We start from the raw sequence: 25,235 nt of genomic DNA, 5'->3' as shown, positions 1-25,235 counted from the left end.
TATGACTCATCTCCACGTCACATTCCTGATGTTAGCTACTGCTTAAAAATGACACCCAGCATGACTTTCTTGGGTTTTTAAAGTAATGACACATACTTTTATCCAGAAGTCATTAATGCTGCAAAATCCACTAGTTTTTTGTATTTTATAATACAGTAGTGTACATACGGATGTCCATAAGTGATAAAGCAACCAAATCTGAGGTAATCACTGCTGCTAAGTTCATAATAATCGATCACAATCGATATCAGCACTTACTTTGGGTCTTTTCCATTGCACTCCTCTGGTTTTGTAAGAGTTTGGTCCTAGTTCCTTGAAGCCCAGAGATTCTGGGGCTGCTGGGAACATAGGATCACAGAAGAGCTGCCCGGTGCTCAGACACTGGCTCCGCAGCGCCTCGAAGTCCTGGTTCAGGTATTTAAGGGCTTTCGCGTTGGTACCGAACCCCGCGGCCTTCGCTCGCTTCTTCGCTAAAGTTAAAGCAATTCCCGACATTTTCTTAATGTGGTTCTTTCAAAAACACGCAGTGTAGAGACCTACGACACCCAGAAGTGAGTTTACAGACTTTATTTTCACTCCGCCCCTGTCAGCCTCTCAGGAACTCTCGTTTCAGGCGGGGTTTATTTTCTGTCAGAGGCATGAGCAAGAGGAAGAAGCGACGTTTGAAAACATCATTCAGCTGAACGTATGTAGGGTTTTCTAGTCGCTGTTTCATTGTAGCATAAGTTCATAAGTAGTTGACTACTTTCATACTCTGTGATATAACCTTGGTTATCAAGGTTTTATGACTGAGCTCCTTCTACGGAATAATTTTTTTCGCAGAAAAAAGGAATAAATCTCAGGACAGAACACGAAAATGCTCCAAGTGGGCCGTACAGCTCCAAGTGAGCGCGGAAGAACATTTTAAGCACGACTCAAGCACGTCGCTGGCTTTGCGATATGTATTTGGCATAAAGGCTCTGGAGATGACCCAGAGGCTAAAGAACCCTTTTTATTTGTTTTTGAAAACGGGTGATATGGAGCTGTTTCTAAAAGCTTGTGTTGATGAGCAGGGTCTCAGGGTAAAGCGATGTTTGTGGTTACGCCATGCCCCTCACCCCAGAATTCTTAAGGCACAGATACTAGACTGAAGGGCACCATGTACAGTTCAGACAGTGTGTATAGTTTGAAACTTTTAGAAACCTAGGCTGTCTGGTTAACTGTGATATCCTGCTTTGCATAAAATGCCCCATGCATGTCTTAATATGTATAAGCTAGGCACTCTCCTTTCATAACCGACCAGGGTACTCAGTATCGCTACCTCTGGTTGCATTTATTTTTGCATTAATTGGAAACTCAACACGTGTAAATATTTTTGCTACAGGATCCCTTGTGGGGTTCATGCTGAGTTATCAGCAACAAGTCAACAAGTGGGACACAATCAACAAGTGGGACACAATCGTGAAGTGGAATGAAATTTATTGGATGTGTCAAACTTTTTTAACAAATAAAAAACTGAAAAGTGGGGCGAGCAATATTATTCGGCCCCCTTGCATTAATAATATTGCATGCCCCACTTTTCAGTTTTTTATTTGATATTTTATTTTATTTTATTTAGTCCCACTTGTTGTTGATTCTTTACAAAAACATTTAAATTTAATATATTTATGTTTGAATCCTGAAACGTGGCAAAATTTGAAAAGTTCAAGGGGGCCAAATACTTTCACACTAGGCACTATATATTCTGCTGTTGCATCAGTGGTCTCTTCCATGCAATTACATAAGCATGGCATGCTGTGCTCTGGGTTGCTCTGTAGCAGATGGATTCTCTCATTTGATTGGTTGTCATGTAGGTTATGTTCAAAAACATAGAAAGCTAGGGTTAGTTTCCAACCTATACCAAACCACCTCTAACCCCCCCCCACCCCCCCCCCCCACCCAACTCCAACATCTTAACAACTTGAATGTTAATAATTATCAAAATTATGAAGAACTTGATTTACTGTGTATTTCCAGATTCTGTTTAAAAACAGCTGTGTCTGCCTTTCAAGCATCACAGAAAAACAACTGTACCTCAAATGCTTTTGCCATAAGTCATGAAAATGCACTAGGTCCTTTCCCATGGGCTTCAGAAAATATCTTTTTTATCTATGCGAAGCATATACAGTGAAATTCTGTCAAAATCATACAGTTGATAGCCAAGAGGTCCCTCTGTTTAATAAGAGTAGAATGGTTTAGGCATTATGGGTCATTTTTGAGAAATCCATATCGGTAAATATTCAGTATGACTTTTTGAGAAAAGTAAACAGTGAAATCTTAACAAAATCATACAGTTGATAGACAAGATTCCCCTCTGTTTAATTACAGTAGAATAGTTTAGGCATTATGGGTAATTTTTGAGAAATCCATATCAGTAAGTATGTAATATGACTTTATGAGAAAAGTAAAGAGTGAAATTCTACCAAAATCATACTGCTGATAGCCAAGAGGCTACTCTGTTTAATGGCTGTGGAATGGTTTAGGCATTATGGGTAATTTCTGAGAAATCCATATTGGCATGTATTTAGTATGATTTTATGAGAAAAGTATACAGTGAAATTCTACCAAAATCATACAGTTAATAGCCAAGAGGCCCCTCTGTTTAATGACAGTGGAATGGTTTAGGCATTATGGGTAATTTTTTAGAAATCCATATCATTAAGTAAATAATATGACTTTATGAGAAAAGTACACAGTGAAATTCTACCAAAATCATAGAGTTAATAGCCAAGAGGCCCCTTTGTTTAATTACAGTAGAATAGTTTAGGCATTATGGGTAATTTCTGAGAAATCCATATTGGCATATATTTAGTATGATTTTATGAGAAAAGTATACAGTGAAATTCTACCAAAATCATACATTTAATAACCAAGATGTCCCTCTGTTTAATGACAGTAGAATGGTGTAGGCATTATGGGTAATTTTTTAGAAATCCATATCATTAAGTAAATAATATGACTTTATGAGAAAAGTACACAGTGAAATTCTACCAAAATCATAGAGTTAATAGCCAAGAGGCCCCTTTGTTTAATTACAGTAGAATAGTTTAGGCATTATGGGTAATTTCTGAGAAATCCATATTGGCATATATTTAGTATGATTTTATGAGAAAAGTATACAGTGAAATTCTACCAAAATCATACATTTAATAACCAAGATGTCCCTCTGTTTAATGACAGTAGAATGGTGTAGGCATTATGGGTAAATTTTGAGAAAAATTTTCTCCGACTGATGGTACAGAGATGTCCTCCTTTTTTGATAATTTGGGGCTTCCCTCCGTAAATTCCCTTATTGCAGATGATCTTGACTCCCCCTTGACCTTGGAGGAGATATTTCGCTCCATAGGCTCCATGCCAACACCTGGTCCTGATGGTTTTCCAATAGAATTCTGAGGAATCTTTGTTACCAGGCTCCCTTCCTCCAACACTGCAGGAGGCATCTATTTCTGTCCTTTTGAAAAAAAGATAAAGACCCCACTACATGTTCTTCATACAGACGTTTATCTCTCTTAAACTTAGATCTCAAAATCTTGGCCAAAGTCTTAGCTTTTCATTTAGAAAATGTCCTTCCGGACAAAATCACAGGACCAAAATGGTTTTGTTAAAAGTCTGCATCTTTTCTTTAATGTTCAAACCCTTTTAAATGTAATCCATTTGAACCATTCCCTTTCTGTTCCAGAAGTTATTATCTCATTGGATGCTGAAAAGGTGTTCAATTGAGTGGAGTGGAAGTAAGTATCTGTTTGCAGTTTTGTGTCAATTTGGATTTTGTGACAAATTTATCTCCTGGATAAAATTACTTTATACCTGCCCAAGAGCGAGTATATACACCAATGGTATCAGCTCAGAATATTTTCCACTGTCTCAAGGGAATAGACAGGGTTGCCCTTTGTCCCCATTATTATTCGCTTTGGCCATCGAACCCCTGTCTGTCTCCTTAAGCACTCTTCCAGATTTCCAGGGAATTTCTTGATGTGGTATGGAAATAAAACTGTTACTGCATGCAGATGATTTGCTCCTGTACGTGTCAGAGCCAGTTAGATCCCTTCCATACATTCTCACATTCTTAAAGTACTTTAGCACTTTCTCAGGCTATAAAATTAACCTGCAGAAGAGTGAATGTTATCCTCTGAATTCATTAGCTTTACTACTGGACAAATCCCAAATTCCATTTAATCTTGCACCGGACGGGTTCAAGTATTTAGGGGTTCATATGTCTCACACTTTACCCTCTCTATTCAATACCAACTACTCCCCTCTGATGGATAAAGTTAAAATGGACCTACAGAAATGGAGATCTCTTCCCTTATGGATATTCCTTTTAATTGGATATTCCTTTTTCTGTTTCAAACCCTCCCACTATATTTACCCAAGAGTTTCTTTAAATCACTGGACCAGCTTATCACCAATTTCATATGGGACAATAAGGACAATAACTAGGATTAGTAAATCACTGTTACAATGGTTTAAATTTGAGGGAGGCCTCGCTCTGCCTAATTTTCGTTACTATTATTGGGCCGCACATATCCAAAAAATATTGTGCTGGCTTCATTCTCCTTACTTGCGGTGGTCAAAATTGGAAGTACAATCCTTTCCTTCTTCCTCTGTATTAGCATTGTTAGCCTCAACCTTACCACTCATACTCTCGAACTACACAAATAATTATTTGGTACTTTCTACTCTCCGCATTTGGGTACACTTTAGAAAGTGTTTTCATTATCTGTCACCATCCCTGTCATTGCCCATATTACAGAATCACTTATTTCCTCCGGCATTAAATGACTTTGTGTTTTGCACCTGGCACGATAAGGGCATAAAGTGCTTTCGTGATCTTTATAAAGATCAAATTTTTTGTTAATTTTCCCAATTGTCCTCAGACATTAATCTACCTCCCTCCCATTTGTTTAGATATTTTCAACTTAGACAATGTATTTCCTCCTTTTTCCTAATTATATTTTGTCTATCCGATGGATTAAAAAAATTAGACACACAAATCTTGGATAAATCCAGACTAAATTGGGAACGTGTATTGGCTACAACCTTCACACATAAGTGGTGGGATAGGGTAATCAATAGAGTGCTATGATGTGTACTCTGTGCTAGGCTACAGCTGATATTTAAGATATTGCACATCAATCAAAATCTCAACTTTCTAGATTCTACCCGAACACTTGTCAGTGATGTTTGTAATAAATGTGGATTTTCACCTTGTGACCTTAGTCACATGTATTTTTATTGTTCAGCTCTACAAAGATTTTGGGTTAATTACTTTGAAACGATATCAAAGTTTTGGGGAGTAAGATAGAAATGTGTCCCTTTATTGCAATATTTGGTTTCCCTATAAAAACACTCACTAATGTTAAATTAGATATACTGTCATTCACATCTCTAGTAGCAAGACGCCAAATATTGTTTGTATTGAAGTCTTCAAGGTCCCCTTCGATTTATTTCTTGTTAAGGGTGTTAATATAAAAAAAAACTGAGGTTTTTCTTTATGTTGATTGTAAGGCTTTGTATGGTACAATTGTTTAAAGACAAGCATTGTTCTTGCCCTTTTTTGTGTCAAATTCCTCAATCAAATAAAATAAAAATAAAAAAATGCCCCTGCACAAAATAGGTATCCTAGTTATTTTCTTTCTTCTAACAAATTTCTATAACTAATGCAGCTCAAATCGCTCTGTTTGAGCATTGTTTGGAAGTTTGAGAGAATGTCAGTGAGTTCTTTGGGATATTGTGTTAGATTATTGTGTATTTTGTAGTACAGCTCTGTGCCTGGTGACCATGTAATAACTGTTTTGTTTTCAGTGTTAATATTGTACCTTGTAAACATTGAGTACATTATATGGAGTACATTTTCAGCATTATGTGATTTACAGACTTTTTTGTGGTTGGCTTAATATGTAAAATTCTTGCAATAAAAAGAGAATAACCATTTAACTGAGACCACATGTACTGAGAATGATATAGTTTGCTTACATATAGGCTACTACTCACTTCGTAACAAGAGACATGCCAGTAAATATGGGTTCATCAGCACAGATCAGTGCTGGGGTGATGTATATTCCTCGCCTGACAATAGGTTCATGTTTCTCTACTCCAGAGAATCTATTTCTACTGTCAGTATTTCTCTACAGGGATTAGAGAGGCAGTGTGTGCACGTTTCCACATCTGTGTTAGTAATGTGTGCAACTTAATCTAGAATATATTAATGACAAATTTGTCCTCAAATATTTGTACATATGGTGTATTTCTGAAATAAATGAAACTGAATAAATGAACTATATTAAAGTAAATTGATAGCCCTTCAGGCGGCACGGTGGTGAGGCAGGTAGTGTTGCAGTCACACGGCTCCAGGGACCCAGAGGTTGTGCGTTTGAGCCACACTCCATGTGAGTGTCTGTGAAGAGTTGGTAGGTGGATTGGCGACTCAGTGTGAGTAAATATGTGTGTGTGTGTGTGTGTCGCCCTGTGAGGGACTGGTGTATTCCTGCCTTGCACCCAGTGATTCCAGTTAGGCTCTGGACTGGACCCATCGTGACCCTGAATTGGATAAGCAGTTTCAGACAATGAATGAATGATAGTCCTTCTCCAAATTCACATGCACAACCCAGGTAAGAAGAAAGGGAGACTTTCTGACAGTGTAAGCCATTCATTCATTCATTCATTCATTCATTCATTATCTGTAACCGCTTATCCAATTCAGGGTCCAGAGCCTACCTGGAATCATTGGGCGCAAGGCGGGAATACACCCTGGAAGGGGCGCCAGTCCTTCACAGGGCAAGACAGACACACTATATTGGTATTCATTATACCATAAATACATTACAGTGAATTTCCATCTTATTAAGTTCACCTAACTTGTAGCTACATGCACTGACTATATTGTCATATACACCCACTATGACTGAGTGCTCATGGTAGGTTTGCTGAATATTATGATTATTGCAAATTATTAGCACCATTTCTCCCATGTCCATTAATGGAAAGGAACTGCTTTAAATATTTATTTGAATAGTGGGCCATTTTCTACAGTGTTACTTAAGGGTTTACACATTTAAACTGATTATGATCCAATACTGTGCTGAGTACAAAACAAATAATACAGTCCTAGAATTCTGTAATCAAATTAAAATAATGATTGTAGACATGAGAGACCTAATTGATTTCATAACTTTGCAGTTCCCCCCCATAATCAGATTACGAAAAATATATAATTAAAATATCAGAAGTACTATGTATTTCGTTTTAACTGAAACCTAATATTTTAAACTATATAACAAGTAAAGGGTATCTAGTTGTGTTGGAGAGGAACTATGCCCTTTTTTCGAATTACAAAGGCTGCTTTTCCTACATTCGCCTTCCCATAAAACATAGATCACCGGTTTCTGCCCACTTGCTGCGCACGCCCCTCACACTTGCTGGTTACCGCCCACTTGCTGGCCTCCGGCCTACAGAGATATGTAGTTGGCTTTTTCTGTTGACCCTGGCACCCTCTTAAGTGAAATGTCTTTGTCAAAAAAGAGAAATTCTGCTTCTGTGGGCTTGGACACATTTTACAAGTATCTCCTACCAGGATATCTTAAATTGACAGCACTGGCTGCAAAAATGTTGTCCATGTTTGGGACTACCTACCTTTGTGAGCAGGTTTTCTCAGTAATGAACATTAATAAAACAAAGCTGCGCTCAAAGCTTACACATAAGCACTTAAATGAGATTCGGAAACTGGCTGCTTCTCAGGACATGAAAAAAGGGGGGGGGGGGGTGGCATGCCTGATAATGATGCTAAAAGATGCCAAGTTTAGGGGCAAATACTGAGCAAGTCTAAATCCTATGTAATGCTGCTTTCAACATTGCACTATAAAAATAAACAGCTGTGAATATTTGCTGTTGTAATTGTTGTGAAAGTCAGTGCTAGTCAGTAACAGATTTACTATAGATAAGTTTTGTTGAGTAAAATATTATTTCTTATGCATGCCATATATGCTATATATGTGAGGGTCTTTTTTACATGTATACATTTTATGCATTAACAAGGAAGGAGACACATTTACTTTATCAAATGTCTGTTTAAAACACATTTCAAGTGTGTGGAGTCAGTACATGTGTTCATAATTGCTTCCCAGATGTGGAAAATGTCACTGATCAGTTTTTATGCATAATGCACTTAAATAAATGTTTAACTGAGTAAAAGTGTTGAAATTGCACATACTTTTCTTAAAAAGTAAAAAGTTGTTCATAATATATTTAGTAAAAGGACAATTAATTTTATATAAAGATTTTTATAATTTACTTCTTCTTCTTTGCACTAATATAAAGAAAAAAAGTGGACTTATTGTTAGTTCCATGTAATTTTGGAATGAGTTTACTGGTCTGGCCCCCTTGAGATCTGATTAATTTGTATACGGCCCCCAGACCAAAATGAGTTTAACACCCCTGCTCTAGGTCATCTCCAGAGCCTTTATGCCAACTACATATCTCGAAGCTAGCGACGTGCTTGACTCATGCTTAAAATGTTCTTCTGCGCTCACTTGGAGTTGTACGGCCCACTTAGAGCTGCCTCCGGACTGCAGAGATACCCTTCTCACAGAGAACGCCTTCCTTTAGTGTAGTGCTGTGTGCGGCAAAAGTGACAACATAAGCAGTCTATCCTTCACATCGTAGAACAATGTAAACTATTTAATGCCTGTCAGCATCATAATGTACCATTTATAAATGTGTAAGTGACTTTTGGCCTCAGAGAGCTGATTGCTCTTTAGCGTCTGATAGCGAGACCAAGAAAATTGAATGTCGGATGGCGTGACCGCAGTTCCGAGTTTAACAGGCGTCGTGCTCCATGTGCGAATCAATACGTAGCAGTGTGGTAGTGTAGACGGCTGAAAATCAGTGTGCGGGTAGTTGACTTACTTATGAAAAATCTGAGTTAGTTGTTTGTTTTACTGAAGTAATATATCTCAAAACTAATTTATTTTGATTAACAACGGTGGGCCAGGTTAATAGGTTAAACACGAAAAAAACAACTGGCAAGTTATGCAGCATGGCTATTTGGCGTCAGTTGCTAAAAGTTGGCACCTGGAGATTTTTTCCCTGCGGACTGTCAGTCTGCGTTTATTTCAAAGGCATGAACGCAATGTAATTAATTCAAGAAGACACACATTTGCAAAACGGATAGCTGAGTCACAGTAGAGCTTTTTCTATGCAATAGCACATGGCATAGAATGTATTGCGCTGCGACGAAACCACATTTGAAGTGAATATTGGAAAACACCGTTCCACCTTAAATAGCAAATAGTTACTGCTCCATTTAAGGTGGAACGGAAAGTTCCAACAAAAAAAATCGCCGGCCTCGTAATGCTACATAAATTTGGCTCTCGCACACAAGTATTTAGATTGTTAGCTAATCTACACTGTGTTTGTTGTTTGTTTAATTTAATTTATTTCTCTGGTTCCGTGTTACCCAGGAAGCTAATGGACTGTTTTGAATTCGCGCTGTTGTCTCCCAAGCATCCAGTGAGGTCAGTTAATGACCCCTTTTTTCATTCATTCATTCATTATCTGTAACTGCTTATCCAATTCAGGGGCGCCCTGGAGGGGGCGCCAGTCCTTCACAGGGCAACACAGACACACACACACATTCACTCACACATTCACACCTACGGACACTTTTGAGTCGCCAATCCACCTACCAACGTGTGCTTTTAGACTGTGGGAGGAAACCGGAGCACCCGGAGGAAACCCACGCGGAAACAGGGAGAACACGCCAACTCCTCACAGACAGTCACCCGGAGTGGGAAACGAACCCATAACCTCCAGGCCCCTGGAGCTGTGTGACTGCGACACTACCTGCTGCGACACCGTGCCGCCCCCCCTTTTTTCACTTACAACAAAATTACATTTAAGGGTAGATGAATCACGTGCTGTCAGTAAGAATGTTAATTATGAATAAACACAAACACATTGATAGTTAATTTGTAGCAATAAGCAGTTCAATTTCAAAGTGGAAAAGAAAAGTTTGTTGAGGTTTGATTTTCACCCATCAAACAAGCAGGGGGAGTTAGGAGTTCCCATATATAAATTAATGTTTGTCTTTATTAATCTCATTCAGAGATAATAGTAGTTTCTTTGAATAGCTAGTTATTTTTTTTCTACATTGTATTCCCAGAAAGCAGCTAACATTGGTTCCTCTGAAGAAACCTTTCAGTTACTCATTCAGGTCTTATAATACATTTGCTGGATGCTTATTGGTCCTTTCTTGGAAACCCATTGGCTCAGTCAACATTCTAGAATGTCATGGTGAGTGTACTTGTACCCATTAATTTGACAGGGCAGATGTTTTAGAGGACAGTTTTTTAATTATTATTTATTTTTAAGTGAATTTATATATATATATATATAGATATATATATATAGATATATATATATATTTTTTTAATAGCTAAATATTTGTAACCACTGATAAGGTGGTTTTATGGAAAAGGTTAAGAATTTCTGTGGTAAACAGTAATTGATTAACTTATACATATAATTTTAGAAGTTACAACAAAAGATAATATTGTACTTATATCCAGGCACAGTGTTAGGGTTATTGAACATCCATGGCTTCAGTATTGTGCGTGCAGAAGCAATCCCTAATTCTGGCACAATTCCTGTGTCATTTTTAAGCTGCAATTTTTTTCCCCCAAAACATTTTATATACAAAATTTAATGTGCACAGTCTGACATTTTACACATTAATGTAGTAGCAAACGACTAATTTCAGTGAAAATGTATAGTGGAGGAAAGGTTTTTTGAGCCACTGTGTTGAACTCTGCACAGTTTCATGTTTTCACTCTCAGGACAACTGCATGTGCACAAACTGGCCTGTGGAAACTTTGGCCATCCACATATTTTTGCCATCTCTCTGCTCCATCCTGTCTCTCATGGGTTTTTTTTCTCCTTTCTCCGACATGTTCACTACAGAAGTTCTGTAACACAATACACACAAACATTTTCAAAATACAGGATGAAATTGTGTTTACATGAAACGTTGCTCATTTAAAACATCTGGCAGTGATTGTGGAAAAGGGAAAGGCTCACTAATGTAGGAACCTTAAATTCTAATGTGAACAGAAGCTCAGTAGCACATAGTGGCATTTTATAAATAAACAGAAATAACTGCTAATGTATTCTGCCTGAAACGCTGTGTCAACAGGAAATAACAGATACATTTGTTTCGTTCATAGATAAACCATAACTTCCATAAACCTCCCCTAACCACAAACTGTGTAGTTTGCTCCCTAATCAAAAAAGTGAGTGTTCCCTTTTTAATCATTTGTATTGTTTAATTGTTTAATTAACTAACTAATTAATTATATTTAATTTAATTGATTAATTAAACATTGTTTAGGAGGATGAGAATGAAGTCATCAAAACAAATCTGCAGACTGCAGCATTGGGCTGCCCCACCTTTTGGAGGGCGGGACTAAAGAATGATTGTCAGCCATATATACCCACCCAGAGCAGCATGGACTGAAGGATCAAAGGGACAGGATGCCCACTCAGAGCAAACCAAGGAGGCGAGGGTAAAATATGTCTGACCACTCCACTCCCGACCAAGGTGGTTGGTCTTAAAATGACTGGGAGCTCCACTCAGATATCCACTCAGAGCAGCCCACAAAGTTCGTCATGTCCATGTAATTTATCTACAATACATTTCTATAAATAAAAGTGTTTAAAAAATTTGCTCAAACAGTAACTTTAACTAGAGAGGGGTCTCAACATGTGGGACATTTATGAGGTTTTAATTTTAAAACTCTCAACAGATAAAATTAATAATGCCTTAGCAATTCATTTTTCATCCACTAGACTCTGGCCAATAGCACCATGCTTACCCAAAAAAATGTTAAGACGAGTGGCTGCAGTGGATCATGAATCATAAAACATTTTTATAAAATTCATATTTTGTTACTTCAACATTTCCTAGTTTTCCAGGCTGTTTGTGTCCTGGAAACAGGTCTGATGTGTTTACAAAACCCTAGTGTCATTGAAGTCTCATTCTTAAGTCTTTGGGATGCAGGGCTTCAAGAAGCTGTTCACCCCTTTAAAATGGGGCAAAGGACCACTTAACTTATCCTATGTTCAAATCTCATGAGAAAAAAATCAGTCAAATATCAGTTGAAAATTAAAGTTTAATGGTACTTATACCAAAGTATGTGAATATAGCATAACAGGGCATAGTGGTTAAAGGAAATAAAGGCTATCTGTCACATCCCTCTGAAAAGCAACAATTTACTCAGTTACCCCACCTCGCACACCAATAAAAAACAAACAAACAAATATACATGCAAACTTAATTCAGAAGAAAACAGAGACAGAGGAGGTACAAGTGGTCAATATCAGAAATGTTAATAGAGTTCCTCATAAACAAAATCTTAGACCCTCAATCCGTAGCACCTACAAAAGGACTCCCATCATATTATGCCTTTGAGGCAATCTCCAAATAATAGACATTTATTAAGATTTATTATTAGTCCTTCTCACCATTGCACATGTTCCAACTAAAATCTCCCTTGTTTTTTTTAATTCATCAGAATAATATATTTAAAAAATCAACAGTTAAAATCAGCAAATCGAATACAAACTTTCATACAGTTTCTATTTCAAACTTGTTACAGTATAAATGTAGTTTCACTGTAGTTTCACTTTTGCTTTCACACAAATCTCTTGCATTAAACTACAGCCAAATACTGAGGTATCAATTTTCAACTCTCAAATGGCAGTGAGTTCACTGATATAAAAATATAAATGCAAAAAACATGTTTAAGCAATTGAGAATTTGTGATAATCATGTCTTAACTTGTCCACTGTGTTCTGGAGGACATCATTTAGACCATAGATAAGTACAGCCACTGAAAAAGTACGAAAAAGAAAAAGTGAGAGACAGTTTTTCGTACGAGGAAGACTGAATTTCAAAACTGTAAAAAATCAGTGAATAAAATTCTGTAACTCACATGATTCATGTCCAGCTCAATGAAGCCAGTGTTGTGTGCATCAACCTTTTTAAACATTCCTGGATTGAGAAGTTGAGAGGGAGAAATAAAAAGGTATTTCAGGTAAAGTGAAATTTTCCAGACAAAGACAAACTGAAATGCAACTCAAATCTACTGCTGCTCAGTGATTTTTTTATTACTTCATATTTTTTTATTCTGCTGAGAGACACTGAATGAGGGTTCTACTCACGGAACATCATCTCTAGACGCATGAAGCAGGCTACAAAATCATCAAACTGGACAGTGAGGTCTGGATCTGCGTAGCGAGCCACCAGCAGCTGGAAGATGGTATCATTCAGGCTGAATCCTTCAGGGACAGATAAATAAACTTAAACCTATGGTACATCTGTGGTATTTAATGAAACATTCAAACGAGAGTTTTCTCAATTACAAAATGTAATTCATTAGTTATGAATTCTGTTTTTTTTTTTGGTTTTCAGAAATTTAGAACCTATTTTGACGGCATAAGTAAACTTCATGTGGGACGGTTTCAGAAGAAGTATCTTTATTGTCACTGTAACAACTGGAACATTGTTCAAAAAATTTGAGATGCAATTTTCCAGTGCAATATAAAACATAATTAATCAATTTAGAACTAGGATATAAAATAGATAAAGAAAATAATCAGTGTTGACTTAAAGCTGTATTGTAAATATGAAACTGTATTGTATTGCAGCTAGGTTAACCTAACCAGCAGCATTCAGCATAGTGATGGCTGAATGATAGAAACTGTTCCTAAATCTGTTAGTTCTAGTGTTTATGGATCTGAAATGTCTGCAAGGCAGGTGTTCAAACAGTACACGTCCTGGGTGTGATGGATCCCAAAGTATTTTCTTGACTTTCCTGAGACTACAGCGAGTGTGCACTTCTCCTAGTGAACAGTTATGCTTGAGTTATCTATACTGTTGGTGCAATCTTGGTTAAAATCAAGTCCAACAACTTGATTCCAACTCCAACAATCAACTACAACAGCAGAAGCAGAGAGTCCATCCATCCATCCATCCATTATCCACCGCTTATCCGAGTACGGGTCGCGGGGGAAGCAGTCTGAGCAAAGAAACCCAGATGCCCGAACCACCTCAACTGGCTCCTCTCGACGTGGAGGAGCAGTGGCTCCACCCCGAGTCACTCCTGATGTCTGAGCTCTAACCCTGTCTCTAAGGGAGAGTCCAGACACCCTGCGGAGAAAACTCATTTCAGCCACTTGTACCTGCGATATCGTACTTTTGGTCACTAGCCAAAGCTCGTGACCATAGGTGAGGGTTGGGACGTAGATTGAACGGTAAATCGAGAGCTTTGCTTTTCTGCTCAGCTCTCTCAGAAGCAGAGAGTCAACTCCAGAAAATGAAGAATGGCGTGTTTGTAAACAGAGGTCATGTAGGGTAATCAAAATAACAACATTTGATTATAATTAAGAAGAAAATACAAAATAATTTTTATTGATTGTATAAAAGTATACACAAGTCTTTTGTTCACCGAGTTGGCATCCCTCCTCCCAACACAAGTCCCAAAAGTTACTGAAAAAGACCTCCAACATAGAAAGCTTTTATATTAATTATATAGTGACAGAACACATGGTAGAACCAAGAAACCTCTGAGTGCATGTTGTTTTATTTCAGTTTTTATTTCAGTTTTATTTCGGCATGTTGTTTTATACAGTGTTGATGGACATGTGCTGTGTTCTAACATCATCAACTAAGCATAGAAAAAAAAGGCAAATTGTTCCAGTCAAATTACATCCTGTCAGCATTGTGTTTTAATTGTTACTTACACAGTCCAGGTCCAACAACTTTAAAATGGTCCCTTAATCATCAACTTATTAAAGGGTAACAATTTCAGTCCTGATGAGTGACCAGCTAATAACTTTTGTCATTTGTTTATGCTGTGACTCCAACAAATAATCTTCAAAATAAAAAAAAATTGAAAGAAATAAGTGATAGATTTTCTATTTTTCAGTCTTATATAGCAATACACCACTAGAAATGTAGGGAAAAAACAATATTTTGTACAAGTAAACCATTTGTTTTAATAAATATGAAACTTTTGTGGCATGGCTAAATGCCTAATAGTTCTGTATAGAAAAACATTCCACATTGTCTAAACGACGGGACGGCGGGAGTTGTCTGGTGCGTTGCAGCCGCTACTAGGAGAACTTGGTCTGTGTACGTGTGCTGGTGCCTGGAGCCAATCGCTTGAGAACTAGAGAAGCGCAGGTAGCTGAATCAACGGTAGGTCGCTGGTTATTATTGCTCACGCTGAATGCAGCTGTTGGGAAATGGGGCCTATCCGGTGAGAGTTTCTTAAGCTGTGGGTGAATGTGACTACTTCGGTGCGCAGTGACATTAGCAGCGGCTAACGGGTGCTGGGCTAATGCCGCTTGTATGCCACTTAGGTTTATTGTGCTCCCTACCGTTGTTCATCTGTTTTATTAGTGTCTATGTATCATGCAGGTCGGAGGCGTTCGTGTTGCTTGACTGCCGCCTACTGAGACATTTTGTGTCAACAGAACGTTGGTCTATCAATCATATTGACAACAGCAGTGTCTTTTACTCGGGTATGTCACTTAAAATTGGGGTACCATGGTGATAGCACATGGGTTTATATGCATGAACGTGTGGGTTTATTGATATGGTGACGTACTGATACTGTTGGATATGTTTGTGATTGTGTATTTTAATATACTGTATGATGTTTTGTTATTTCTTTTATAGAGTGGGGCTGCAGCCAGAAGTGCTGCGGGCCACTGTTTTTCTCTCCCCTGTGTATTTTGTTTTTTACATATGTCGACATTGTTTTAGCTGAGCCACTTGTTACTATTTTACACATTAAAAGGTTTTATTAATACTGTCTTGGGGTTTAGGCCTTAATGCTGCTAGCTGTAACGTTTTATGATAGCATATCATAGGCCGTTTTTATGTAGTTGCACCCAGGAAGGTGCTTCTTGTTGTTTTTAGTTTTCTTTCTTTGTTTTGTGGTCAAGGGGTGGGTCACCCCAGGTGCTCTGGTTGTGCTCTTTTTGGAGGTGGTTTATTGTGGTGCTGTCATCTTGCTTTTGGTGACCGTGGTATTGGTTTTGTGTGGTGGTGTTATTGACTGCATGCCTAGTGTGCAATTCAAAGGGCTCTGTGGGTTGGGCACTTCCTTGGCCACATCTTATTGGTCTGTGATATGTTACTTGTTGTCTATATGTATCAGCTTAAACCCCATACAGCCTTTTAAGAGTATCTACAGTGTTTTAGTACCTGTTTTAATTAACTGAAATAAAATTTGTATTGATACTTGGCATCCTGAGTGATACACGTGTGTTATTGTCTGGCCCTCACACTCATTCGGTTGAGTGGCCTAGCAAGGGGTCCCCTTTCCCATAATATAGGGGTGGCGTAGTCGATGTATTGATATCGTGGTCGTGCACAGTGTTAGCCTTGGGCGTCTGGGGTGTGGTACACCGCCCACCATAACATAGTAGCCCCCCCCCCCCAGAGAAGAGCTAACCCTGGCACATTTGGCGTAGTCGGCAGGATAACAATTAGTTGTGCCGTATGTCAATTTCACCGTGTATCTAATTGGATGTAAGTGATAGTTTTATTACAGTGGCTCAGTGTGTATGGTATAGGGGTGGAGAGAAGACAGTGGTCAGCAGTGGGATACTGCTGCTGAAATCATCATCTGGACCATTGCAATATTCCGGAGGAAACAGTGATTCTACTGGACAGGATTGGAACCAGTATAATTATTGCCCTTTTGATTTGTGGATAGTGTTTTACATTATACATTTTTTTTTCTTTTGTTTTCTCTTCCTTAATTATTGAAATGGCTGATGATGTGGCAGAGCAGTTGAGGGCTCTTACTGATTTGGTGCAGCAGCTTCGTGTAGAAAATACTAGGCTTAGAGAGGAGATGACACAGAGGACAGTGGCAGCTGCAGTTGCTACTCCAGTAGGAGGAAGTTCATCTGCACAGCCTCCCATTCAAGGGGATGCTCCGGAGGATCCAGTCACTGCTAGTGGCGTAATTGAGAGATTGATATATGTGCCGAGAGAAAGGAAATGTCCTAGGTTTTCAGGAGAGGTGTCTAGTAACTCTCTTGCCGTTGAAGATTGGATTGAAGAGGTGCGCAGGTTTTTGGCGTTACGTCCTGGTTCTTGCTCTGAACATGCCTTGACTGTATTTGACCTATTGGATGGTGAAGCTCGTACAGAGGTTAAATTCCGTCTAATAGGTGAAAGGGATGATCCAGAGAGAATTTTTAGCATTCTTACCAGCGTTTATGGTTGTGCTCAGTCTTGTATTAGTTTACAGAATCAGTTCTTTCAGCGGCGACAGCGTGAAGGGGAGTCTCTAAGAGCTTATTCTCATGCTCTACTGTCTTTAATGGAAGTAGTTTGAATTGTTGTTTGAATTGAATTGGAAGTAGTAATGAAGCGTTTGGAGATGACTCCTCTTGGCACCCAGTCTAGGGGTGGGCCACTTACTCGTGGTTCTAGGGGTAGGTTTCAGGCAGAGGGCAGAGTGATCTGTTTGCGATGTAATCTGCCGGGGCATATTGTTCGCCTTTGTAGAACACCTTTAGAGGGGGGTCCTGATGTCGGAGTGGCTTCAAGCCGTTCTGGTACGCAGCAGGAAAACTAATGCCCCCCGACACACTAGCCTAAGTGTCAGGAGGGGGGGTTGTGGGCTCGAATCCATCTAATGTTGCACAGTTGATTGGGAACTGCCCCACAGTAGAGATTATTGTTGGGGGTGTGACAATAACCTGCTTGTTGGACACCGGTTCCATGGTGAGTACTATAACTCAAGAATTTTTTGAAGAACATTTATCCCAGCGACTTCAATCATCCTTACAGTCCTGCTCATGGCTTCAGTTAAAGGCTGCAAATGGCTTAGAGATACCTTATGTGGGATATGTGGAAGTTGATGTTCATCTTTTGGGCAAAGTTCTACCGAAAATGGGTATTTTAGTTACCAAGAGTGTTCCGGAAGCCTACCAAAAACTTTCCAAAAGGGAAATTCCAGGTCTGGTAGGCATGAACATTATTGGGCAATGCTATAAGGAATTGTTTTTACAACATGGACAGGCTCTTTTTAAGGTTCCAGATGTCCAGCAGGAAAGGTAAAGTCTGGCAGCAGGCTTTTGTTGAATGTCAAAAGTTAAAGCGTATTGAGCAAGATGGTAGGGTTGGTTTGGTTCGGGTCCAACGGGGTCCTGCGGTTCGGGTGCCGGCAGGTGCCATGACGTTTATTTCAGCCTCATACCATGATGTCTACGGTTCTGTGGTCTCAGCTGGATTGTTGGAGCCCGTGTCTTTTGCAGATGGCCAGTTGTCATGTGATGATCTTATCACTTCTGCATTTGTGTCAGTGGGAAAAGGGGTTTTGCAGGTGCCTGTTGTAAATGTGGGTGATCAAGATCAGTGGCTTCAGCCCAAGACGGTACTGGGGGAACTGCATGTTGTTCAGCTTTTGTCTACTCCAGGGGTAATGCAAGTCCATAGGGATGACCGGTGTCATGTAGCTACCGTCCAGTCTATGCAAGCAGAATATGATTCTGGTATTGACTTCTCTCAACTTGCCTGGCCATCCTTATCTGCTCAAGAACAGCAGGAGGCTCAAGTATTGCTGAGAAAGTATCAGAGTGTTTTTACTGAATATGAGGGAGATCTGGGTTGCACTACATTAGTTCAGCATACAATCCCTTTACTGGATTCAGTTCCAGTGAGGCAGAGATATCGGCGTCTACCTCCTTCACAATATGACTTGGTGAAAGCTCACATTCAGGAACTTGTAGAAAACCAGGTGGTGCGTCCTAGTTCTAGCCCTTATGCTTCTCCAATAGTAGTGGTGCAGAAAAAGGATGGGTCAATTCGCCTGTGTGTCGACTACCGCCAGCTCAATGCCAAGACTCGCAAAGATGCCTTTCCTTTGCCCAGAATAAAAGAGTCCTTAGATGCTCTGAGTGGGGTTAAGTGGTTCAGCACTTTAGACTTGGCGAGTGGGTATAATCAGGTACCTGTAGTGGAGGAGGATAGGGAAAAGACTGCTTTTTGTACACCTTTTGGATTGTTTGAGTTTAATCGGATGCCATTCGGTCTATGTAATGCACCTAGTACTTTCCAACGCCTGATGGAGCGAATATTTGGAGACCAGAGCTTTCACACACTCTTGTTGTATCTAGATGACATTGTTATCTTTTCACAAGATTTCCGACAACATCTTCAGTGACTAGATATGGTGCTGGGCCGTCTTAAACAACACAATTTGAAGCTCAAATTGAAAAAATGTAATTTTTTTTCAACTAGGGTTAATTACCTGGGACATGTGATATCAGCGTCAGGAGTTGAAACAGACCCAGAGAAAATTCGAGTGATTGCTGATTGGAAACGTCCCACGTCTGTTAAAGAGTTGAGATCCTTTTTAGGGTTTGCCTCCTACTATAGGCGTTTTGTGGAGGGCTTTGCCAAGTTGGCTGCACCCCTTCATAGACTGGTGGGAGCTCTTCAGGGCTCCAAGAGACAGCCCAAGCCAAGGTTGCTTGGCACAGTAACGTCACACTGGGATGAGGCATGTGAGTTAAGTTTTCAGACCCTAAAAGATTGTCTGGTGAGTGCACCTGTATTAGGATATGCTGATTTTACAAGCCCTTTTGTGGTGGAGATTGATGCTAGCCATGCAGGGTTGGGAGCAGTGCTGTCCCAAGATCAGGGGGGACAGCGATGTCCTATTGCGTTTGCCAGTCGAGGATTGCGTCCTAGTGAGCGAAATATGTCAAATTACAGTGCAATGAAACTTGAACTGTTAGCCCTTAAATGGGCCTTGACAGAGAAGTTCAGGGAGTATTTGCTAGGTGCTGAGTTCACTGTGTACACTGACAATAATCCCTTAAGCTATCTGCAATCCGCGAAGTTGGGTGCGGTGGAACAGCGTTGGGCATCTCAGTTGGCACTGTTTAATTATGAGATCAAGTATCGGCCTGGTACTGTTAATGGTAATGCTGACGCCCTTTCTCGGTTGCCTACCACTGATGATCAGCCTTCAGTAGGTGTAGGGGGGATTACGGTTCCCTCTGACGTTTCTTTGGCTATAAATAGGACAACATTAGGGCCCCAGGTGGCCTTATCCTCGGCAGTGGATGCTATCCCATCACGTAGTCTGGCAGACCTGCAGGTCTTGCAAGCTGCTGACCCTACTGTGGCAGTGTTTGTGGGCTATTGGAGGAGAGGGCAGATACCTACGGTAAAAGAGTTGAAGGGTGAGAAAGAAGGGGTTAGGGAACTGGTTAGGCAGTGGCCAAGAATTGTGGAAAAGGAGGGAGTTTTCTATAGAGCAGTACAGTTGCCTCCAACCAGGCATACGGTGTTTCAGCTGATTTTACCTAAGGCATTGCGGACTGAAGTGTTGATGGCTCTTCATGACCATCATGGCCACCAGGGGGTGGAGCACACTACGGATCTCGTGAGACAATGGTGTTACTGGCCAAACATGTGGCGGGACATAAAAAAATGGTGTACAGAGTGTGCACGGTGTACAGTCGCTAAAGTGACGCAACCCAAAGTACGGACCTTCATGGGTAGTTTGTTAGCCACTAGGCCACTGGAAATTCTTGCTATAGATTTTACTGTGCTAGAGAAGGCAAGTAATGGACAGGAAAATGTGTTAGTTCTCACTGATGTGTTCTCAAAATTTACCCAGGCCTACGCAGTGCCCAACCAGAAAGCCAGTACTGTGGCACAAGTCCTTACAGAGAAGTGGTTTTTTGTGTATGGCGTACCAAAAAGAATCCATTCTGATCAGGGGCGTAACTTTGAGGGGGAACTTTTGAAATGTCTTTGTAGGATTTATGGTATTGAGAAGAGCCGGACTACACCCTATCATCCTGAAGGCAATGGACAGTGTGAGCGTTTTAATCGAACATTGCATGATCTTCTTCGTACACTGCCACCTGAAAAGAAACGCAAATGGCCTCAGTTTTTACCTCATCTTTTGTTTGCTTATAACACTACAATACATCAGTCCACACATTATTCCCCTTATGAGCTGTTGTTTGGACAAAAACCTTAGTTACCAATTTATCGGTTGTTGGGAAGCATGGTGGAAGATGGGGTAGAGAATCTAGATCCTTCCGAATGGGTGGGTCAACATAGAAAACATCTGTCTGAAGTTTATGCTACTACGAGGGAGCATTTAGAGTCAGCGGCAGCCTACCGTAGGCGAGAACATAATACGGTACTACCAATACTGCCTACAGGTACTTTGGTTCGCTGCAGAAATCACTTTCCAGGTAGATCTAAGATTCAGGATGTGTGGAGTTCAACTACCTTTGAGGTTTTGGAATGCTTGGACACAGTGGGAACACTGTATAAGATCAGACAAGTAGGAAGAGAGGGGTGCTGTAAAACCATTCATAGATCAGAGATGAAGCCAGTCTCAGATGGAGAAGGGGCTCAGATACCTGTGGCTTTGTCACCTCAGGAGAGTGTCAATGAAGAGCTTGAGGAGGAGAGTGGTCCTGTTGGAGTAGTGGTTTGTGTGAGACCTAGGGCTGGCATGGGTCAAGGTACAGCCGATGTCGAGACTCCTCTGGGGCAGAGTTTGGGTCAGGTCTTAAGTGATCATGAGTCTACAGACAGTGAGAGTTTATCTCTGGTTGCTGCTGCGGGTGGTAGCCCAGAAAAGCAAGTCGAGCAACCTACGCCAGTGGTTAGACGCTCTTCTCGCAGTACGGCCGGACAACATTCAAATCCGCTCCACCTCCCCCGTGCTGCTGTTCTGAACTCAGCTACATCGAATTTTGCTCCTATTTCTTTTCGATCTTGGCAATAACCATTACGCTATTGGGTTTATTTTCACCGGGACGGTGAACCTTGAAAGAGGGGGTGAATGTGGCATGGCTAAATGCCTAATAGTTCTGTATAGAAAAACATGGACTCTTGCAGCTTTTAAAGACAAGTAGTGGTCTTATAGGGACACACCCATTATAGAGTGGGTGGAACCCAGGTAGGGAGCATGTGATCCCTAGGGGAAGATAAAAGTTAGTTCACTTCCACATTGTCTAAACGACGGGACGGCGGGAGTTGTCTGGTGCGTTGCAGCCGCTACTAGGAGAACTTGGTCTGTGTACGTGTGCTGGTGCCTGGAGCCAACCGCTTGAGAACTAGAGAAGCGCAGGTAGCTGAATCAACGGTAGGTCGCTGGTTATTATTGCTCACGCTGAATGCAGCTGTTGGGAAATGGGGCCTATCCGGTGAGAGTTTCTTAAGCTGTGGGTGAATGTGACTACTTCGGTGCGCAGTGACATTAGCAGCGGCTAACGGGTGCTGGGCTAATGCCGCTTGTATGCCACTTAGGTTTATTGTGCTCCCTACCGTTGTTCATCTGTTTTATTAGTGTCTATGTATCATGCAGGTCGGAGGCGTTCGTGTTGCTTGACTGCCGCCTACTGAGACATTTTGTGTCAACAGAACGTTGGTCTATCAATCATATTGACAACAGCAGTGTCTTTTACTCGGGTATGTCACTTAAAATTGGGGTACCATGGTGATAGCATATGGGTTTATGGGTGGTGGTGTTATTGACTGCATGCCTAGTGTGCAATTCAAAGGGCTCTGTGGGTTGGGCACTTCCTTGGCCACATCTTATTGGTCTGTGATATGTTACTTGTTGTCTATATGTATCAGCTTAAACCCCATACAGCCTTTTAAGAGTATCTACAGTGTTTTAGTACCTGTTTTAATTAACTGAAATAAAATTTGTATTGATACTTGGCATCCTGAGTGATACACGTGTGTTATTGTCTGGCCCTCACACTCATTCGGTTGAGTGGCCTAGCAAGGGGTCCCCTTTCCCATAATATAGGGGTGGCGTAGTCGATGTATTGATATCGTGGTCGTGCACAGTGTTAGCCTTGGGCGTCTGGGGTGTGGTACACCGCCCACCATAACATAGTAGCCCCCCCCCAGAGAAGAGCTAACCCTGGCACACTTTCAAATATGCAATTGAAAGCTGCATGTACACTGTGTTACCTCCATGACTTGACTCACCTACTTCCTTCAGGGCTAGACGAAGCTCTGGACTGCTGATAGTCCCAGAATTATCCATGTCGTTGCGTTTGTAGATGTCCTGTAACAGAAAATAAATAAGAAATAATTACAACCAATAATTCTTTGTAATCTTAAAGTGCACTAAAGAGCAGCAGTTCTTAAACTCAGTATGTCACCAAGAGGGTTTTCAGTCTGAATGTTTGAAATAATTTTTTGTAAATAATACTTGCATATAAAACTAATGAGAATTAAAAGGCACTGAATAAAATATTAGAACAGTAACCCAACATCACAAAAACATTATAAATAACAAATAATTCAGATTTAAATGTGGTAAAATCTTATGCTCATTTTAGACAATATTCTGCCAAAATGATACCAAGAGCTTAACGTATTCCTAAATTCAATGAATGTACTGATTTACAAAATGGTCACTAAATACTCCATATTCATATGGAGAGCTGATATGATGTTTGTGCTTGTTACATTAGTTTAGATAAGATGATGTCTAAATGAAACTTCTTGTCACTTACCAAGTATTTCTGTATTTTCTTCCACAGCGTAGCAAACTCTCCCAGGCCCAACTTTCCATCACCACTGTCCTGAGTGTCAATTAAGGGACTCATTCTAGAATACTACTAAACTTTGTGTGTTAATTGTGCTCCCAGCAGGTTATTTAAGTGCTCTAACTACTGCTAGTTTTTGGATGACCTAGACTTGAGACAGGAACAGGTATTTCAATAAATTTAGATAGTAGATAGTTGTCATAGAAATATTAAAGATAATAGTAAAAAACAAATATTATCACTTTAAATGAAAAATTTACACTTCATTGTATGTACCATTCAATTACACAATTACAAAGCACAGCAAGCTGGAACATGTGTTTTCTTTCTCTCTTTTTTATTATATATATATATACTTTAATATTTTTTCAAATTGCCATTTAAAATGGAAAAGTATTATTATATTAAAGTACAGTAGTAAGATAACTGTAACTTAGAGTGTAGAGCCAGTCTACACACTGGTAAAGTACAGAGAGATGAATACTTCTCAATACTAAAATACCTTGTTGTAGAGGTATGCAGGAACTAGGATAAAGAACATTTGAGGCAAAAATTATAATTCTGACAAAAATTATGCAATGAATTATGTGCTTTTATTTTAAATTAAGTTACACAATTTTTTCTCAAATAAATATATTTTGAGTCGACTGAGTTGACAGTCAAGTTAAGGTTTATTTTAAATCTAACACTGAACTATACTGTCACTGTCCAACAAAAAAATATGTATCTCCAAAATAGTAACTTTATAGCAGGAGAAAAAAATTTCTTAGCTTATAGTGAAAGTCAATGTATAATAGTCTATTCGAAGCAAACTTTTAAAACGTAATTCCAAGGCCATTCATCATTACATTTTCACAAATTGTGAATGGCAGCTAATGTGTTCATATGATTTAGTAAACAAAAAAATAGCCCTAACCCTTACCCTAGCAACGATATAACAATCTGTATTCATCCAGGTTTACAGCAATTGTAAATAAGTGGAAAATGTTCAAGAAAAGCAAGAAGGATACATCCATGAGGTTGACCATGGTCCGACAGGTGTCCAATGAGAAGCCATCTGTTTTAATGTCAGTTCCTAAAGAAATAAAGATTAAAAAAAGCCAGCAATCAGGAAATAGGCCTGGACACTTCAAAGCTCTGATTTTATATAACAAGAACAAAAAGAGCATACGTACGTTTTGCAATAATTTTGTTTAAAATTGTTTTGAGTTCTGAAGCAGAGATTAGCATATCCTGGAAGGGAGAGGTAAATAATTTCATTAAATTAATTAATATAAACTAATTAAGACATAAATTAATTTCAGATAACACAAAAGATTACACTGTTAACAATCCGAATCAGAATCTCTTTATTTCGCCAGGTATGTTAAACATACTAGGAATTTGTCTTGGTGACAGCAACACATGTATGACATGTAACACGTACACAGACTGTTAACAAACATAACTCTAAAAGAGGTACAATAAACAATAAATAGACTAAAGAATACAAAAAAAAGAGCGTTAAGACATAAATTAGACAATATAAAATCTATACTGTACAGATATGAGTATGAATATAAATGTTTCCAAATATTCCTAAGGTAGGTTAT

The 25,235-nt window shown here is 39.5% G+C and overlaps 2 protein-coding genes and 2 long non-coding RNA genes across 4 annotated transcripts in view; 2 read left to right on the top strand and 2 right to left on the bottom strand.

Annotated features, from left to right (window-relative positions):
- LOC136677720 (calpain-2 catalytic subunit-like) overlaps positions 1 to 613 on the bottom strand; it is a 35,134-nt gene extending 34,521 nt beyond the window's left edge. The window contains exon 1 of the mRNA XM_066655318.1: positions 259 to 613. Within this exon, the coding sequence (XP_066511415.1) occupies positions 259 to 495 (237 nt within the window). The 5' untranslated portion in view covers positions 496 to 613. The remainder of the gene's footprint in view (positions 1 to 258) is intronic.
- Positions 553 to 11,980, top strand: LOC136677723 (uncharacterized). The gene is made up of 5 exons (XR_010796416.1): positions 553 to 685; positions 9,477 to 9,530; positions 10,178 to 10,308; positions 11,238 to 11,303; positions 11,402 to 11,980. It is a non-coding gene; the product is annotated as an uncharacterized lncRNA (long non-coding RNA).
- Positions 11,981 to 12,169: 189 nt separating this feature from the next.
- The window catches only part of LOC136677721 (calpain-2 catalytic subunit-like), a 28,741-nt gene continuing 15,675 nt past the window's right edge, over positions 12,170 to 25,235 (bottom strand). Inside the window, exons 15-21 of the mRNA XM_066655319.1 lie at positions 24,819 to 24,876; positions 24,654 to 24,718; positions 23,611 to 23,679; positions 23,078 to 23,156; positions 13,234 to 13,350; positions 13,005 to 13,063; positions 12,170 to 12,902 (exon numbers count right to left, since the gene is read on the bottom strand). Coding sequence (XP_066511416.1) covers positions 12,879 to 12,902; positions 13,005 to 13,063; positions 13,234 to 13,350; positions 23,078 to 23,156; positions 23,611 to 23,679; positions 24,654 to 24,718; positions 24,819 to 24,876 — 471 coding nt within the window. The 3' untranslated portion in view covers positions 12,170 to 12,878. The remainder of the gene's footprint in view (positions 12,903 to 13,004; positions 13,064 to 13,233; positions 13,351 to 23,077; positions 23,157 to 23,610; positions 23,680 to 24,653; positions 24,719 to 24,818; positions 24,877 to 25,235) is intronic.
- Positions 15,007 to 16,473, top strand: LOC136677722 (uncharacterized). Its single transcript, XR_010796415.1, has 3 exons — positions 15,007 to 15,271; positions 15,494 to 15,597; positions 15,755 to 16,473. It is a non-coding gene; the product is annotated as an uncharacterized lncRNA (long non-coding RNA).

The sequence above is a fragment of the Hoplias malabaricus genome, chromosome Y, assembly GCF_029633855.1.
Source record: "Hoplias malabaricus isolate fHopMal1 chromosome Y, fHopMal1.hap1, whole genome shotgun sequence".
NCBI lineage: Eukaryota > Metazoa > Chordata > Actinopteri > Characiformes > Erythrinidae > Hoplias > Hoplias malabaricus.
The sequence above is the reverse complement of the archived record's forward strand: the minus strand, read 5'-3'. Positions and strand labels throughout refer to the sequence as shown.